Source organism: Centroberyx affinis, unplaced genomic scaffold (genome assembly GCF_046629955.1).
Source record: "Centroberyx affinis isolate AG114_WGS23_722 - 3 ecotype Tasmania unplaced genomic scaffold, CSIRO-AGI_Caff_v1 ptg000562l_1, whole genome shotgun sequence".
Classification (NCBI taxonomy): Eukaryota; Metazoa; Chordata; class Actinopteri; order Beryciformes; family Berycidae; genus Centroberyx; species Centroberyx affinis.
In genome coordinates this window covers 287437-307192 of record NW_027279205.1, presented here as the reverse complement: position 1 = coordinate 307192, position 19756 = coordinate 287437, and the positions used below count along the sequence as shown (strand labels likewise).

The window sequence follows — 19756 nt, the reverse complement described above, 5'->3', positions numbered from 1 at the left end:
AATTAACAAGATAGGAAAGTGATCAGTACAACACAAGAAAGAAAGAAATAATCAAGGGAAGGAAGGAATATTGGTAATCCTAATTAGACTTTAATGAAGTGACTGTGTATAAAAATCTCGTCCCTGAGAGTATTTACTGCCTCACAGTGTCACACTGCAGTGATATAAAGTGATGGACAATAAACTACTGTTCTGTTTGACGTGGATTACACAAGAATTTCAGATCATTGCATGACTGATACAGGATGTAATTTAACCAATACACCCTGTTCCCAAACGCTTTTTTTCCCCCTTTCCTTGTAGTGATGACAGACAAATTCCTTTAAAGCATGTGTGTAAGCCAATGGATCGTCGATGAACATTGGCCCTTGTAACTAGAATCCACTGAAGCTGATCTTGAATTATACTGGCTTGGATGAATCCTATTGTTAATGTGCGTTTTTAATTGTGTGTGAGAGTTGGTCTCTTCGGTTCAGTTCTATTAGACTTGTGTTTTTTGGGGACTTTTTCCCACCAAGATGTCTGGTTTTCCCTACTGAATTGATCCACTCGACCGCCTTATTCACACCGAAAAGGATTGTTGTCTTCAGTGATCTGTCCCTGGGGAGTTTCGGTCCTGTCAGGCCGGTTAATGAGTAACATCCCAAGAGGCTGATAACGCTACACACAACTGATAGCCACCATGAACCTTCCTGTTGTAAAACCGTGCCAGGGACTCAAATCTCCCTGGGGGTCAAGATATGAGGCTGGTCGGCAGCGAATTAACTAGGCCAGGCACGTTTTCTGCTTACACGTATATGGTCACATCTTGAAAACGACTCAAACATAAACCCAAGAGACATCTACATATAATAACTATCATCATAATGCAGTCATATATGCAGCAAAACTTAATGCACATCTAATATAGTCAGTCTATAAATATGGAGAGATGAAAAACAATGGTGAGATTGGGCAAGGTTGGAATTGTAAACTGGACTTTGCTCGATCAATAGGAGATCCTTATGAAAATGACTTTGATGGATCGGCCGCAGGTGTCTTATGCACCAAATGGAAAATCACACAGGAGTTAATTTCCTGGTTATTCACAGCAGTTCAAACCACAACAAGACATCAGTGCGCATGTGATACTCAAACACCGGCAGCTGTCACTCATTCAACAGCTCAATAATAATTTCCTGAGAGCCCAACCCTTTTTGTCAGTTCAAAATCATTTTATTCAACGAGATGGAAAACACAGCAGAGGTAAGATGTAAAGAAAAGCATTTTACGTGACAAAAGGTATATATTTCCAAAAAGTGCATTGCCACCCATAACTAAAAGTTGTTATGATCAGAACAAATGAAAACAAACCTAATGTCCAAAATTAAATGCAAGTGTTTCTCTGTCTTCATGGCCTCCACAAAGCGCCTGTACTCCGAAGCAGCAGCCGGGCTTACAGTCTCCTATAAGCTTCATGGGGGAGTCACAGCTACCGTAACGTCAAGCAAACTCTACCACAAACAAATCATGTTAGCGCTTTTTTTGGCATTGTGAACTATCCTTCACTATACTGCACTATTCTTCCCTCTGCACTAGCAACACTTTCTTTAACATTCCATGTCTTCATTTCAAAAATAACGAAACAGACAACAGTAAATAAAACAAAATTGCACTTTTATAAAGATTTTTTTTTTTTTTTTACAAAATCCAAATGCTTAGATGCCAATTTAGGAGGTTTATGCTGAGGTGCATGATACCCGAGATATTACATGTAATTGAGCTGCGCCTCATCTATTCTAATTTATTTACATGAACAGAATGATGAATAATGAGAAAGTGCCATGCTATGTTGTATGAATATACATCTTATGTTTACGTTAAGTAATGTCATATGTATGGAAAATCACCACCCTGTTAAAATGTGAAAACAGGTTATTCACTGGCATTTTTCAAACCCTTTAATGTGTTGAAGTTGTAAATACATTAAATCCCAAATCAAAAATGTTATTATTCCATTGACAATATGGGTGAAGCCAAAAAAGAGAATCCCTTCCAGCCTTCTCCACAACGTTTTAATTTGTTATGAAGGGGAGGGGTCAGTGTGTCAGTCCTTGGATATTTGTGGTCAGCAACATGAAGACCCTCCCATCTCCATGTTAGGATTTCGCTGCTCCCTTCGACACCGCCAATCCGATGAGGCCCGCTAATCCGGCCACACCCAGACTGATCCCCCCGACGATCGCCATGCCAACCAAGCCATCTAGATGACAACAGATGAACTTCAGTATTCTGAATTTATTTGGGTCATGGGTTTATTAGGTCAAATAACCAGATCAGATTCTACTAACAAGGTGACCAAAGCGAAAAGCAACTTATATTGTTAAAACTCAACTTTGAGCTGAAGTTTATTTGTGTGTAACCCTTTTCCCTTACCTTTCTTCAAAGCTTTGTCGATGAGCTTCTCCAGCTCCAAGGCCTGCTTGTTCCCCGGCTCGTTCTTCAGCAGAGTCCGGATGTACTTCAGGGCTTTCTCATACTCCTGGAGAGGGAAAGAGAGAGAGAAAGAGAGAGAGAAATTCAAAAGAAACAGAGGGAAGAGAAGAAAATTAGATTACAAAAAATCAAATAGCTTACTCTGTGTTTACATTGTACATTGTAATGTTCAACACAGGAACTAAAATGACTGTGTAAAGCTCCACAAACAAAACAAAACATAAAAATGAATGTAGTTAGAAAAAACTACACTGAAGACAATGCAGATAATGTAATGACTTTAGGAACAAGACTCACTTTGAGTCTGTAGTTGGCCACTGCCAGGTAGAATAAGTAGTCTCGAGAGTCGTCCTTCGTTCCTTTCTGAACCAGCTCTACCAAGGGAAAAAAAAGTGTTAGTTCATACTGTGAAATTTGAAAACATATAAGCCAATTTGTTATAGCAATTATCTATTTGCAACCAGTGAAGCTGCCATGTCACAGGTCTGAAATCCAGGACAAGCTTAATGTTATATGCATGCCAATATCTGTATAGTAACAGTTATTCCAACTTAATTTATTCCTGTCCTTCTGAACAACACCCAGAAGGCAAGGAGAAACCATGTAAAAAATTTACATCATTATCATATCACAGAAATGTCAGGTATGACAGAGCAACATTTACAAATTTATACATGTATTTTTTTAGTGAACTCACCCTCCAGCAGCGCAATTCCCTTCTTGATATCGCCTGAGTACTTGCTCCTGATCAGACACCACGCGTATTCAAACTTAGTTTCTTTGGAAACGGCGCCCTTCACCAGCTCAGCATTGTATTTCTTCTCAAATTTCTGTCACGCAGAGGAGAAAATGGCTTATCTACATCACCAACACACATCACACATAAATTATACAGATGGGAATGTACATTTAATTAGATAAACTATGCGGACAAAGGCCTTTAAAACACAGAAATCCCTTGATTAGCTTACATTTAAAGATCTAACCTGTGTGTTGGCTGGAAGGTGTTGCACTAGTATGAGTCATGGTCAACTGACTGCAACGTCTTTCCTGGCAAAGGAGCGACCAGGCTTGTCTAGCTCCTAATGTAAATATATCTAACACATTCATATCATAACATGTACATATCATGAATCGTCTGCTATTCGCATAAGCCAGCTATAGTTTTGTCAGCGTTAACTAGGGTTGCACTGGGACTAGTTTGTTTACATCAGCATTAGAGAGCAGAAGGTGACGTTTTCTGTCAGTTAACCTAGCTACCGTTAGCCACACAGTAGCCTACCTTCGACATGTCGCATCTAACTACTATTTATCGAGTGAGCGAGGTGACCGAGAACCTCAGTGTATCATTTACAGGTAAATATATCCATAAGTAGAATAAAAAATAATACAATTAATACCGTCAAAACTTACTAAAAGATCCTCAGGGGCTACCACATCACTCACGACAGCCTCCATGTTTCCGGAAACAGATCTTAGAACCGCCCACTTTATCACGTGACGTTATTGTTTTTTAGATGTGTGCGTCATCTTTAGATCTCTCTGGTCTAGCAGTAGCTATGCCTACTAATACTTATACTGATACTACCACTACTACTACTACTACTACTACTAACCGACTATCACTAAGAAGAAGAAGGAGAAGAAGAATACAAACAACAACAACAACAACAAAAAGTATCACACACGTTAAAATATAAAACATTGTTTATTAACACACGGTTTGGTACTGATTTTGTATATTTAATATGGTATTTATCTGCTACATGTGAGGTGCACTAAGAAAGTGAATTTCCATTTCCAAAAGTAAAACTACTGGCCTAGTTAACAGTGAAATGCAAAAGGGGAAAATGCACAGATCTGTTCAGCAACAAAAAGATGTCAAAGGAATAGGCTGCTGTTCAATATTTATTTTTAATTTTATTTATTTATTCATTTATTTATTTATTTAAAAGGGACAATGTACAGTCCAAACATAAATGTCACCATTTGATGCACCGTACCAGATTATAGCTGCAAGCTAATTCGCATCTGTAGTCCCTTGGCAGGTCAAAGCAAAGAAACAGCACAATAACAAACAGTACAGAGTAAAAACAACATACAAAGTTATACAACAAAGAACACACAAGACACAAAATACTAAACTACACAAAAGAGTTCAAACTAGATTCTACTGCGGCATACTACATAGAATACTGCGGCTTCATCAGTCCTTTGCAAGGTGAGCTGGGGAAAAGGCAAGAGGCAACAATTTACTGAGGCTGGTTTCTTTGTAGGATCCATCCGGCTTGGTCAAGTATACGGTCCAGTCTGATCCAAACTGGTGAGAGAAAGTGACACAGAATAGTGAAGGAGATAATACAGAAATGTAAGATATGTAGAGTCATTCATTCCATAAGTGTCCTGCATCACATTTTTACCCCAACAAGGACCGGGGCAGAATGCAGTGTGCTGTGAAACCAAGTAAATATTTGTGTTTCTGCGAAGTCTAGCCAAAAACATGATTTAAAAGGGACTTAACGTGATGATTAAATCTTACAGAACAAGTCAACCCCACGAGGAAGCTGTAACATTTTACAGTGGCGGGTTATGCCATAGAGGTATCAAAGTTTAACATTGCCGGTACCAATATTCATAAAACGCTCCTGACAGGGGAGAGTTACTGTATTGGCTTATACAAGGGTGGAAGTAACTAATTACATTTACTCACATTACTGTAATTGAGCAGCATTTTTGTGTAGCCTACTTGTACTTTTTTGAGTATTTTTTAAAGTCAGTAATTTTACTTTTACTTTAGTATGTTTCTGCTGAAGAACTGTACATTTTAAATCATTTATATAGCGTAATCTGGAGCAATCTGACTTTACTTTGCGCACTTTATTTTGTAATTTGTAATTTTTACAATTAAAAGAATCTAGTTTGAACTCTGTCCTCTCATTCTTTTATAATTGCATGGGAAAGACACATCTAACAACATTCTCTTTTCTAAAAAAGTAACTCATAACTTTTCCTCTGAGTACATTTTCAATGAGCTACTTTTTACTTTTACTTAAGTAGATTTTTACACCAGTGCTTCTACTTCTACTTAAGTAATATATCAGCAGAGTAACAGTACTTCTACTTGAGTAGGACACTCTAGTAGGCTTTCCTCTTATGTATCTTGTGATGGGTTTTTTGTCTGTTTTTATTGTGCTTTATGTCTGTATGTATGTTCATGCTTTATCTCCTCTGTGAAGCACTTTGTGACGTCTCTGCTCTCGAAAGGTGCTGTACAAATAAAGTTACTTACTTACTTGGCTAGAGGATAATGATTGTCTTTACTGGTCAAAAAGTTAAATCTCACCTCCATAAGAACCTGTCGGCAAGCTCCACACGGCCCGACAAAACGGTCTTTGATATCACTACAGAGGAGGAGAAGAGAGGAGAGGAGAGACATTCATAAGAATATGTGGTATGATAAGCATTTATTGCCACATCTATGGTGCTGAGTGTCTCACCATGTGATGGCGATGGCAGTGAACAGTTTGTGTCCCTCCACCACGGCCCTCTGCACGGCTGTCCGCTCTGCACACACTGTCAGACCGTAGGAGGCGTTCTCCACATTACAACCTGAAACACGCAAAAACACTTAGGACACTTGCAGGTGATGTAGGCTACTACATTATTTGTGATGGATGCAGTTATTAAGGAGGAAACTTATTACCTGTAACTATAGCGCCATCTGCTGTTAATATTGCAGCACCGACAGGGAAGCGGCTATAGGGGCAGTATGCCAAGTCCCGGGCCTGCAGGCACTTCGACACGAGCTCCTTGACTTTATCTGGGTCTGTGGGTTAAATAAATCAGCATGATGAGAAAAAAACAAGGCTGTCTTATTTTGAAATTATTTAGGATGAGACAAATCATATCGTTATTTTACACTGTTATTAGTCTTATCAGAAGTGATTTTTAACAGAGAGAGAGAGAGAGAGAGACAGAGAGAGACAGAGAGAGAGAGACTGGACATAGAGAGACAGAGAGAGAGAGAGAGACTGGACTTGCCCGTCATTGCAGTTGGTAGACAGTTGTCTTAGACTATTCTCTTTTAGCTGCTGGACTGAAAGAATGAACGACAGTCTGCAGAAATCCTGTTAATGTTTCGTTGCTGGTTTGTTGATGGCCCCCGAGCACGGTAGAGAGAGGAGAGAGGACAGCGGGCCGGGCACAGCTGCACGCGCACTGTTTACCTTCAGGTCATTGGTTGGTTGAATGAAGCGTCATCAACCAGTTTTTGGGGCATACTGCGCAATCGTTTTAATCAATACCAATGAAGCCCCACAAAGCTTTACACCACAATAACATAGCTTTATTCAGAAATCCGGGAAAATACAGCAATGGAAATATTACATAAAATAAGTGCAAATAGCTTGATCAAATCAAATGTAGCCCTCACAGTTTCAAACGGCTTCACAATGCCCACATTATGAAACAATAAATGAAAAAAAAAAAAAAAGATCAAAATGAATGATCAGACAACAAAAGGTTTACAGAACTTTGACCTGCTCTCTGAAGTAAAAAAAAATATAATAAATTTAGTGTGTTATCCCTTATGAAAAAGAACTAGAATAATCCTGTGATCAATTTTAGAAAGATCCTTTACAGATAACCCCCCCCCCCCCCCCCCCCCCCAAAAAAAAAAAAAAACACACCATAAGGTCGCTATAAACTCACAAGTGAGTTCCACACTATTAGCACCTAAAGGAATATTTTACAAATGTTACAGTGATTTTCCTTTAGGGATAATCATGCTACAGACATGACATCATAGCTTTGATAGAGACCAGGGAATAAAATCATCCACTTCTGCTCCACCCATGCCTCATACATTTCTATAGAAGTCTCCATTGGGTGGTGGTGGGGGGTTTCGCTGCAGCAGGACGCAGCACAGCAGGCCTTTGCAGCACTTGGCCAGCAAGGTTCCCACTGTCAGAGTCTCCCCACACTGCATTCCAGAAGGCAAAAGTGTAGAGAGTCTTGTTACAGTAAAGACCGTCAGCAGTTGTAGGGTCGTAGTTGGGCTGATAGACTGAGAAGACCACACATCACCTGCAGTTACAGGGAAAACATAAAGCTTATACTGCAAAGTGTGATGTATTATTTTATTAAATACCTTTAAAATCTAGAGGATCAGGCTGTAAAAGGTTTATCATTTAGTCAAGGAACGACTTGCATTATCTACTATCCTTTGAAAATGACTGTAATTTGTTTTCATTTCTGCTATCAATCGTTCAAATCAAAGACAGAGCAATTCCAATATCATAATTGAAGCGTTTCATTCCAAAATGAGACATTTGAAAACATTGTCACCTACTCCAACAAAATGATGGCTGGTATTAAGTAAGTAAAGTGCATTATGGGTAAGGATTAAAGTTGGAGTCATTTTAAGACCTTTTGATTTGAGGATAGAATCATCTGTGAATTGACAGATGAAATTTAGGAGGCAATTTTTGGAATGAAACCTTTCAAATCTTGATACAGGAGCTACATACTTCCACAGTTTGGCTTTAAAAAAGCAAATTATGAAACAAACATTGACTCTGAAATATGCTTCTCCAACAAATGTCATGTCTCTGATATTTCCATGTCTTTGCCAATAATCTATTGAGTCCCATGCTCCTCACCAGCCAGGATCCAGGTGAAGAAAGACAGAGCCACTAAACCCTGCAGAGAGGCTTTGAGGCAGCCGGGGGAGACTGAGGCTGAGCCCGACCGCTCTCACAGGGGAGGATCACCCATGATAACATTATCAGGGTTATCAGAGCCAGTCCTAACAGGTAGCTGGGGATGTTCGGCTGCTGAGGACAGTCCTTCATATACACAACACCTGGGGATGGATGACAGAAAGAGCAAAGTTTGGGTGCAAAATAGGATTCTTCAGAGACTTGTATTTGAGGAAGTTCATATACTGACCGAAGATGATTCGTGCGAGAGTCATAGCAGCTGCTATTATTGTGGCTGCAACTAGAGAGGTAAGATTTAAAAAAAAAAAAAAAAAAAACTGTGTTAGCAACATGCCAACTTCGATTCAGGTTCGACTCGGTCTGATATGAAATGCTTAATGGTTCAACTTGTCTAAATAATATCTAACAAGGCTTTGGGACATGCTGTCTGAAGCATGAAATCAACTTTAAAATCACTCTCTGAAAAATCACTTAACTTTAAATTACTTCTTAAATCACATTTCTACAGGCAGGCTTTTATAGATTTTATTCTGATAGAATTTTCTGCAACCCCATTTTCACTCACCTGTGGGATTTGTATTGCATATTTCACTGGTTTTAGTGTATTATTGTTTTATTCTTTGTAAATGACTTTATAACTTTGGAGACTTTGTAACTAAACTTTGTAACAGATAAAGTTATATTGTCTGAAGAAGAGCAGAAACGCTCCAAATGTCACATGTGCTGGTAATAAACGCCATGGGAGCCATTTCTAGTGTGCAGACTCTATCTTGCAATAAAAGTTTATATTCTCACCTGTCAGTCTTGGGGGTCTGTTTTGTTGGGGGTCCAGTTTCACGTTCCATATGACACCCAGTGTTACTGACACTGGATGGCCTGTAGAGGGGGCTACAGAGACATTTATATACTATAAGGACAGATTTTGTCACTGCCTCTCTCCACAGTCTCTACACTACATAGACATATTATACATCACAGCGTTCAGATCTTTGCGGAGAAGTTTGCCATTATGTTTCAGAGCGATTCCTTTTTTATAGTTTTTGAGATATGTAGACTTTAATTGCAGTTTATTTTCTAACACACACTAACGGAATGTTCAGGAGTGGGTGATGTCATCAACTGATCACACTCTGAACACAGAGCCAGCTGTTTGGAAGAGAAAAAGGGGGGAGTGAGAGAGAGCAAGACAAATGGTGAGCCAAAGACAGAGAGAGAGAGAAAGTGTATCCTGCTTGGAGAAAATGTTGAAACAGTAGAACTCTGTGCTCAGTATGTGATGTCGTGCCATAATCTAAGAAACAGAAATATTCTATGTGGTGAATCTATATATTTAATATGCAGTTTATTTTATTTTATTTTACTTTATTTCTATCTCATTTATATTTGAATCTATGCTTTGGCAACATGTGCACATGTACGTCATGCCAATAAAACTCCTTGAATTGAATTGAATTGAATTGAATTTAATTGAATTGAAAGAGAGAAAGAGAGAGAGAGAGAGAGAGAGAGAGAGAGAAGGAAGACATTAAGAGAGGGGAGAGGGAAGACATTAAGAGAGGGGAGAGGTTTAAAGGGGAATGGAAAGAAAGAGGAAAGGAAGGACACACACACACACACACACACACACACACACACACACACACACACACTGTCTTTGATGAGCAGCAGTCAGCTATGTTTTGAAAGATTAAAAATACCATGTCATATTATTGGACGATAATAACAGGTGATTCTGATGTAAGGTTTGGTAAACATGATTGCTAACATGAATGCAATGTCAACTATGCCAGCTTCATCACTCCTTACTCATATTGTTTTCATTCTCAATCCAAAAGTGAAACCGAAGATGACAGTCAGACTTGTTGTAGTCGTTGGTAGACAGAGTTGTTTAGTAAACATGATAAACTTACATGTCGCACAGTAAAATCATAGTGAAGTTAGACTTAGATGAGTGTAAAGTGTCACTAAACAATAATATTTTATTTATCTCTACACAATACAATGTTAAAAATGGAAGGAATTGTGCACAGCTCATTTAGAGTTATACTCTTACTAGAAGAGGCATTACAGTACCTTGTACATACAAATAACTAAAAGACAAACAAAAATGCAGTACAATACAGTACAGTAAAGTAGTACAGTAGGCTACAATACAGTACAATACATAATTATAAAAAGATAAGCAACCAATGACCAATGTGTCTCTCAAATAACTGTAGGCTTTGTTAAACTACCATTCACCTGAAATACTAAACAAAGGTAGCATTTAAAGATTTTTTCATACCAAAAATATCTTTACATAATCATAAAAGAACACACTTGCCTGCCATTGCTGCTAAAAATGCCTTCTCTCCCTGATGACGTCTTCTAATGTGTGTACAGTAACTAATGCACTCTGACGGCAATACAGTGACTTACAGGAACTGAGAATGTAGATGGTTTAGATACAGGAGTTAGCATTGAACAGGATGAGCCTGTTATAACGTAATACCTTTCTTGGCATGCTAAACCATTGAAATAAACTAAAAGTAAAACCATTCCTCAAGGGATTTTCTTGAGAACATTCATAATAATTCAATAAAGTATTTTATTTAGAATCATTAAAAAAAACACCACACAATTCCTAATAGCTATTGTATACAAATATAGGGGTTATAACCAGATCCAAGTAACATTTCATACTTCATTTTCTTGAAGAACTTAAGGAAAAGTCTCCAAATTGCCAGGAATTTTTTTATGAGCCAATCCTAAAGAAGCAAATATTTCCAATCATATAGTGGAGACTATTTCAGAGATACCATCACTTGAGAGTTGGTGATTTCTAGTCCAGCCCTTTTGGCTGCTACAATCCCCATTAAGCAAGGAGTGTTGCTCCGCCTGGGCAAATGCAGTGTGAGTGGTGTGTGAACAACTCAAAGCAGATTTGGCTTTAGTTTTAATACATTCATACATTTTATAGCACCAAAACTACAAGCCAGCTCATGGAGCAAGACACATTTTTTATTACCTTTCCATTTTCATTTAATAGACAGATAATCAGTATTTGACCAAAATGACATCTAATCAAATATCTAACTTTTAAGCCAAGTCTGGTTTCTAACTTTGTAAACAAACTGGCATCTTGTGTTTCTACCTTGAACATTTTGAGAGAAGTTTTGAGAGAAGGTTGTTAAATCCCTAATAGTTGTTAAATTCCTAATAGGATTAAATATTGATAAGATTCATTTGGTCAGTTGATGTCAGCAGTTAGACATTACTAAAGTTATCACCATTGGAAAGCACACTGAGCCATAAAAATTAACTTCTATTGGTATCTAATTTGCCCTGGCGAGTCTGAGTAGAACTTCTGTATTTGTATATTCCATGTGTATTTAATGTTTTAAATTACATAATACACATAAACTCATTCATTCACACCTCACACCAGTCTCTGTGTAGTCTAGTCTGTGTCCTTTAGGTCTAAACAGGTTGGACAATGTTTTATTAAGCCCTCCTGTAAACCAAGCCCTCTTCTGTGAAACCAATAGACCATAAATAGAACTAACTGACTGATATCATCATGAACAGGTATCAAAGTGCACAGGGTGGACCCCCCTACACACACACACACACACACACACACACACACACACACACACAGAACTACTACTCTTTTCTCTCTGTGGTCTTTAGATTGCTCAAGTTTTCGTGTTTGTCTGTGTTTGCGAATTCATTTTGACATCAGTAGAGAAAAAGACTTGTTTTTCAGTAGGATTTTCATTCTACATATCCAGAAACCCATGAGAAGATACACTGGTCACGCGTGAGATTACAGGCAGCCACACCATCACTTGGCCTTTGTTCCCTCTCTCCCTCCTGCTGTAATTGTCACTGGTTGTGTTTGCCTTTCGCTGTGTGTGAGACTGAGCTGTCAGTGGTGAGCTGTTCGATTGTCACTGCTACTTCACTCCTTTTCTGTGTGTGTCATTTACTGCTCTTTTTTTTTTACTTTTGAGAGAGTGAGAGAGAAAGACACAAGAGAGAGAGAGAGAGGAAAAACAGACAGAAAGAGGCAAAAAAAGAAGAGACAGAAAGATAAAGCCATGTGCTGTACGGGGAAGTGTGCCCGTCTGGTGGGCCTGATCCTGCTGCCGACGGCGTTCATCTGCATGATCGCCAACCTGCTGCTGTTCTTCCCCAACGGAGAGAGTCTGGACAACGATCACATCTCCCTCCAGGTCTGGCTCATGGGGGGGCTCATCGGAGGAGGCCTGTTTGTGAGTACTGGATTCTTCTCTGTATGTCTGTAAAGTCCGGAGTCACAGCTTTTAAAGCAGGCAGGTTTTATGGCTTTGCTTTGTTGACTTTTATATAGCATTGTTATGTTCTGTAAATCACTTTGTAAGACTGTTTTGAAAAGTATGATGTAACATTGTGTCAAATTTATTTTTCTTTTCTTTCTTTTCTTTTCTTTTCTTTTCTTTTCTTTTCTTTCTTTTCTTTTCTTTTCTTTTCTTTCTTTTCTTTTCTTTTCTTGTTTTATTTATTATTTACCCACCACCTGATCTTGGCTTTGGCTTGAGTTGAATAAGATTTTACTGGAAGAGGCGTCTTTTCAGTGCTGGTTTTAGGTCGGTGTAGTAGACATATGATACTGCCATGCATGCATCATAGACACTGAGCAAGACTAGAGTAACATGAGTGTTTCCCTGCCTCAAATTCTCACAAAATCAGTTCATTTTTTTGTCATCCCAGCTAAGAACAGCACAGTATAGAGCAATGTTAGCATCCGTCCACAAAGCAGGGAGATTTGGAATTGTGGGTACTGAGTTGAAAACATAAAATTTTGACTAGGGATCATGGGATTTAGAGCACAAAGGCGTTTACTCTAGTATGTGCTGAGGTTTGTGCAGTGGCTCATAATTTGATTACTGGTTTGGGTGGGGGTGTAATCTATGCTGGTCAAGGAAACGGATAACTGCTAAGGCCGAAAAAAAATGTAACACACGCGCACGCACACACACACACACACACACACACAGGAGGGGTACCTTTGTACGAAGTAGCCTATTTGGCCATAAGCTATTGGCTAGTTTATGTTTTGTCCCTAGATGACAGCCAGGTTCAGGAGATTGTTTTAAGAGACAGAGCAGCAGAGGCAAAGCAAGCAGGAGAGGATGACAAAGTGAGCATGAGCAAGTGCCATGAGTATTAAGTTATGTTAAGTTACACTTTATTGATCCTCCTGGGAAAATTTGTCCTCTGTATTTGACCCATCCTTAACTACTTAAAAGCAGTGGGCAGCCACAGTGCAGCGCAGGGACCAGTGCCTTGGTTAGGAGCACGGCGGAGGTATCTGATACCTAACATCCCTAACTTGCATGTCTTTTGAATATACAATATAATTACCTTTGTGCTGTTACAATATAAACAAAAGGGTAAACAGCTGGTCCCCCACCCTTCACGCTGTCTTGACCACTATCAAATTGTTTGTCTCCAAAGATCCACCATCCCCCCTGAAATTTGTGTACAAATCGACTACTGTTGTTATGCAACATGTGAGCTGATCTTTATTTGATTTTGACATTCAACTGTGATACACAGTGCATACCCCCCAGTAGCAACAGTAAAGGAATTTATGGCTTGGGATAGTTTTTGTGATCTTCAAATTATCACACTGGGTTACACTATCTTGAAGGTTTGGTAGCAGGACAACAGATAATACATAATTATACAACCTCATGTTGTTCAGAGAGACCTTTGAGGCTTGTAGAAGGGTGTATCCTTTATCATCGTTATTTTACAATTTGGGGCTGGATATTACAGTGTGGTCAGTGTTTGGCGATAATTTACCTCCAGGCAATTCCTTTAATGGCACTCCTGCCTTTTTCGATGTCATTGCCCGCTGGAACAAGAGACTGAAAGGAGATTCAGGATTCACAAATATTGGCTTAGGAGATAAGAGAAGACATGCGCTCACAAATACAAATACAAATGTGCAGGAAGGCATGTGCACACACAAACATACAGACAGACACACATACATGCACCATACATAAAAATGCCAGTCCACACACTAAATGTTTTTTGAGAGGCTCTGAATTGCATTTAAAATATTTAGAATGGCATGTTATCAGCAGTACTCTCCATACAAACTTCTAGGTGGTGTTGCTGAATAAATGAGGCAACTTTTTTTTTTTTTTTGCAACTTTTCAGATGCTGTGCCCCAGCTGTTCAGCTATCAGGGCAGGGGGCAAGGGTTGCTGCGGAGCTGGTTGCTGCGGTAACCGTTGCCGGGTGAGTAAAGTCATTTGAAAGATTTACATTTACACGTCATTATAGGAAGTGGACAGAGAGTCCTCACAAATTGGATAATGACAGGTAATAAAAGGGTAATATAATATCTAAGACTGAAGGACAAACTAGAATGATATCTATTCTGGGCAATGCACTTATGATGCTTTTGGAAATATCATTAGGAACATTAAATTCAATCAAATTTTCTGATATTTAATCAATAGTCCATTCGAATCAGACTTGATGAAATATAATTACTTGAATCATACATAGTGGCGGACAAAGACAAAGAGGAAAATCTATCCATGAATACAGCCAACCTCTGTGTGTGTGTGTGTGTGTGTGTGTGTCTGTGTGTCTGTGTGTGTGTGTCTCTCCAACAGATGCTGAACTCGGTGTTCTCCTCTGTGTTCGGCCTGGTTGGAGCCATCTACTGCACCAGCGTGGCCTCAGCAGGTCTGGCTATAGGACCCATATGTCAGGTGGCCAATGGAATATGGAAATCCCCCTTTGAAAACCTCGGCACGTGAGTGTGTCTCCCATCGCTCATTTAAATATACATTTTCTGGGCTACTGAGTGAAGTTTTCATCATCCGCACAGGGAACAGAGCAGGACAGTCATGTGTTTGTTTTTAACCCTTATGTCTGTTTATTGTTCACGTCAAAGACAATTTTCTGTCATGCTTGTGATAGACAATGAAGCTTTCTGAATCTGAATCTGAATCTGAATCTGAAGGACTGGAGCACACAGATTTTTTTCAGTCCCTCTATTCAGTTGCTTTAATAACCCTGACTGATGAAGACACAGTTTTGTCAAAATATTAGTCTTTGCACCTGAAGAATAAAGCAACTGAAAAGAGATTGTGTACATTTTCTAGACATTTAGCTGATGCTCTTATGCAGAGCGACTTGCAATGAATGCAGCAGTAGAATAAGCTTCAATTCCAAAATCAAAAACATTACAAATAACCAATAGTAAGGAGGTCAGAGGTCAGAGCCATAGAGCCCTGACAATATTCCTGCAGCCCCAGAATGAGCATATGGGCCAAAATGCTAGAAAAAGCTAAGCAGGAGGGAAGAAGGGATTTGTTTTGCCTATGCATAAACATGCACACATGAACACACACACACACACACACACACACACACAAGGTCCAAAATTACTGAAATGTCTCCACTTTGAGAATTTTCCATGTTTCTATATACAAGTTTGTACACCAGATATCACCAGATAGTCATGGGTGCTGGGAGAAAATAGAAATATGATAACATAACCACTTTCACACACACATACACACCAAACATACACACCCTGCTCCTTATTTTCTCTCTCATGTCTATATTTGCCTTCCTTCCTTGTCTTTTACTGTAAGCAGTGTATCCTCCTCTGCCCTTCTCTGTATGTCTATGTTATCTTCTCATCAGTTCATTTTACATTTCTTATCTTTGTTGGAATAGCAGTAAAGTGTTGGCAAGCATGTCCTGTTTGATCAAAACAACAAAAGAAAATGTAATGTTGTTAACATCCAGTAGGTGGCAGACCAGACCAGAACATTTTTTTTGCCATTTTACCACCTCAGACGGAAAAGCCTCTTATGACAAGCCTGGGAATTCAAAATAAGCTAAACTACTCTTTCTTCGAAATCCCTTTCTCTTTGTCTTTATACAAACTCTATCTTCAAATAAGAATAATGTGATATGTTATTGATTCCTGAAGGGAAATTCTCTCTTCGCTTGCACCGATCCACAGGGAGGTCAGAGATCAGAGGTCAGGGTTAGCGACAGAGCAGCATCACTGGAGCTGGTAGGGTTTCACCCACACTTCAGCTTGAACCTGGCTTCCAGTTGAAGGACAGTCTCCCTTCTCACTTTGTCACCCTCCTGCCTCAAAATGCAGCATGACAGCATGTGTGCCACCCTTCTCAGCCACACCACGACACTGGTAACCAGCCAAACTATAGAGCCAAACTGACTAATACTGCAGGTATTTTACAGGCTTGGGCTTGTAAAATGTATCATTGACTGCTTTTATGACAGCTGTTTAAAGGGTGCCAATGTTTACAGGGAACCAAGTTTGACAGTTGATTACTCAATGCATGGTTTGATATTAATATTCTGCCTCAGCCGGTCCTTCCTCTTCTTTCCCATTTTTCTGCCGCAAGTTTTCATCATGTGCTGCTCTCCTTTTCACTGTCCGTCTTATTTCCCCTTTTTCTGCCGCAAGTTTTCATCATGTGCTGCTCTCCTTTTCACTGTCCTCGCTAGGCCAAACTAACAGTGAGCAGTTCTTCTGCAAAATGCCAAAATGCTATTACAAAATATTTCTATTTTGGATAAAAGATAAAAGTCATTACTTGAAGTTCCTCTCATCCAAAATCTCTATCACAGATCCAATCTTATCAGTTTGTCAAATTACGGATTTAAATCTACATGCAATCGCATTAAAAGCACCATAATTTGTTTTAATTTTGCACAATCAAACACTTAGATGTAACTTTTTTCAAATGGTGGATGTTTTATCTTACAATGAAACCCTTCATTTCCTTTAGGAACCTTTCCTCTCCATTCCCCTTTCTTCCAATTCCCACTTGCACTCTCTCCCCCCCTCATTCGTTCCATTTACCTCCTTACTGACACACTTTTCCTCCATTCATGCGATCACAATCTATCTTCTTGTATCCCAAGCTTAGCCTATACTCCACAGTTCATGTATGGTGTGTGTGTCTGTGTATGTACTTGCATGCATGTGATTATGTGTATGTACATGCTTATGCTCTACTCATTGCTCTCCATCCCAGGGGGAACAACAGCTACCTGGTGGACCAGACTCTGTGGGATCTGTGTGTTTTCCCTGAGAACGTGGTGATGTGGCACGTCGTTCTGTTCGGCATGCTGTTGTGTGTGGGCGTGCTGCAAGTCGTCCTCTGCGGCATTCAGGTTGTCAACGGCTGCCTGGGCTGCATCTGTGGGGACTGCCGGGAGAGCAAGGAGGTAGGACACACAATCCTCCTACCTCCAAAAAGTAAACTCTTCTGGAGAACTGGTTTTGTTTTCAGATAGAGGATAGAAGTTTTTTTTTTTTTTTAAATGGGTAAATGGATTTTGAATGGGATTCCTGAGCCTTGGGGGTCATGAAACTCACTGAGCACATAGAGGATCAGGAGAAGTTTTGATCCAAATGATAAAAGTGTAAAGCGTCAAAATTAGAGGTTTTCAAACAACTTCATCAAACTGAATCAAACCCAACCGAACCAACCTGTTCTGTGCTGGCCTGGTTGCTGGAAGTGGGCCAGCTTTATGTTCTTGGTCAATATTAGCTTGATGTATGATTTGGCCCTATAGTAGTTTTCCTCAGTATTGTTTTAGTGCTGTTTTGATGTGTTGATAGTATGATTGTAACCTATAGGACCTGCTGTTGATAGGAAACAAGAAGGAGGAAAGGTGCTGTATATTATAGTATATAGACTCTGTGTGAAGTAGCTGGTAGACTGGTGGTTCTGGGATTATAGCAGACTGATTAACACCACTAAACCGGAAAACAGCTTCCACTGGCAAGGGGAGCTGCATTCATTTTAAGGACTAACATCTTATTTGTAGTCCGGTCAGCAACTGTAAACATGAAAAACCCAAAGTCAAACACCAAGAGATTTGAGACTCGAACCTGTGATGTCATCAACATGTTATATCTGGAGTTGCTTTCTAGACAATGAATAAAAGAGGAGAATGTTTTTATGAGTTTTTGTATCCAAACAAACCTCCAAACAAACCCAACTTATCCCTCAATCACAGAAAGATCATATTCATTCTAAAAGCGAGTGGCGTTTCCATTTAATTCTAACTGTTGGCAAATTTACCAGACAAGCAGACGTGAAGGCAGTAACTCCTCTTACACAACATGCTGACTGACTTGACTCATTCCAGGTACTATATATAAATTGGCAGCTTGGCAGGCAAAGTGAAAAAGTACTTAAATCCTGAAGTCCAACTCAGCAGAATATTCTGCAGATTGAATGAATAGAGAAATCAACACGGGTTGAAGATTAAGCTCAGATTTAACGCATGGTTTGATGTACAGTGAGGAGGTTTGGTACATATTTTAAATGCAGACTATTATTAGAAACATGGGGACATAAATAATAATAATAATAATTACATGGTTCACAAACAGCTATAGCCAAAACCAGGCAGATACAACAGGTACAACATTCCTCAACCAATGTACATGCATTGTGTTAACTTCTGGGAAATTCTATTTCATGTCAAAGCAACTCAGTAATGTTCAACAACAGCCTACACATTAACAAGATGCTCATATTTATTAACAGTTCTCCCAGTCACCTGATAACCGTTTTCCTGTCAGAAGCATTAAGTAAACACAAGACTTCTATCTCTTTTCAGGAGGAAGGTGGATTGTGAGAGTGGAGCGGATCGACATGTCGTCACCTGCCTTCAGAAAGGCCAGGACAAATTTCACCACTTCATTTGTTCCCTGAAGTTCATATTCAGGGATACTTTTCCATGCAGCATATTGCAAATTTTTTTTGATACTCTTTCATGCTTTTTCGCCCCAGCTCTAGTTTACGGTACTCTAGTTTATGGTTTGTGTGTATTGCCAGCCTAACATTGTTTGTGTGAATTAATAATTTAAATAATTGTTGACATAGAAATTAGTAGTTTTTGTATCAAAGAGTTCCATCGTTTACAGATCTGGATCATCAGGTTATTGCAAATAATTGTTGGTGTTTGTTTTAACCTGCGTTGATACTACAGTAGGTGGATGAGGTTTTCCACACAGGACAATACAATGAAAGCCACAGACCTTAGACAATCACAGGAAATTGCTTGAAAGTCACCTAAGTGGCAACTTATCTGACACAATCTGAATTGACCTGTTAAATTAAAAAAAACAAAAAAAACAAAAAAAACAAAACAGTAAATGTGATTAATTCTTTGGCCAAGTTCTGATCATTGTGTTTGTACATCACTAGTGATATTCCTACTGAAAAGGAGTTATTTTTTCAGTTCTGTATGACTGCCAACCTTGATAACTTATTTTGCTGACCAACTGTTTTGCACAATCTTTAATATGTGTTGGACAACTTGATCATAATAAAACCATTCTGGATGGGAGCTGTGCCATTCTTTTTTGTCATATGGTTCCCCCCATACATAGCGTTAATTAATCACTGATACATAACTCAAAGAGATGGCATGAAAGCCCCTGTACTAACTGTGTCACTCAGTAACTCTGATGATCCAGTTGAAGAACTTCAGTAGAGTGAAGC

General features: G+C 39.2%; 3 protein-coding genes and 1 long non-coding RNA gene across 4 annotated transcripts; 1 reads left to right on the top strand and 3 right to left on the bottom strand.

Moving 5' to 3' along the window:
- Positions 1 to 1203: 1203 nt before the first annotated feature.
- Positions 1204 to 3951, bottom strand: fis1 (fission, mitochondrial 1). The gene is made up of 5 exons (XM_071518299.1): positions 3889 to 3951; positions 3173 to 3305; positions 2773 to 2849; positions 2416 to 2521; positions 1204 to 2242 (listed from the first exon to the last, which is right to left on the bottom strand). The coding sequence occupies exons 1-5, from the start codon at positions 3931 to 3933 to the stop codon at positions 2139 to 2141; spliced, it is 465 nt and encodes a 154-aa protein (XP_071374400.1). The 5' UTR covers positions 3934 to 3951; the 3' UTR covers positions 1204 to 2138.
- A 427-nt stretch (positions 3952 to 4378) lies between these two features.
- Positions 4379 to 6523, bottom strand: LOC139643109 (cytidine deaminase). The gene is made up of 5 exons (XM_071518270.1): positions 6517 to 6523; positions 6179 to 6301; positions 5973 to 6084; positions 5819 to 5876; positions 4379 to 4795 (listed from the first exon to the last, which is right to left on the bottom strand). The coding sequence occupies exons 1-5, from the start codon at positions 6521 to 6523 to the stop codon at positions 4682 to 4684; spliced, it is 414 nt and encodes a 137-aa protein (XP_071374371.1). The 3' UTR covers positions 4379 to 4681.
- A 1589-nt stretch (positions 6524 to 8112) lies between these two features.
- Positions 8113 to 10640, bottom strand: LOC139643134 (uncharacterized). The gene is made up of 4 exons (XR_011695066.1): positions 10519 to 10640; positions 8991 to 9083; positions 8425 to 8475; positions 8113 to 8338 (listed from the first exon to the last, which is right to left on the bottom strand). It is a non-coding gene; the product is annotated as an uncharacterized lncRNA (long non-coding RNA).
- Positions 10641 to 12277: 1637 nt separating this feature from the next.
- On the top strand, positions 12278 to 18887 carry tm4sf5 (transmembrane 4 L six family member 5). The gene is made up of 5 exons (XM_071518313.1): positions 12278 to 12451; positions 14391 to 14471; positions 14855 to 14997; positions 17270 to 17462; positions 18870 to 18887. The coding sequence occupies exons 1-5, from the start codon at positions 12278 to 12280 to the stop codon at positions 18885 to 18887; spliced, it is 609 nt and encodes a 202-aa protein (XP_071374414.1).
- Positions 18888 to 19756: the final 869 nt, after the last annotated feature.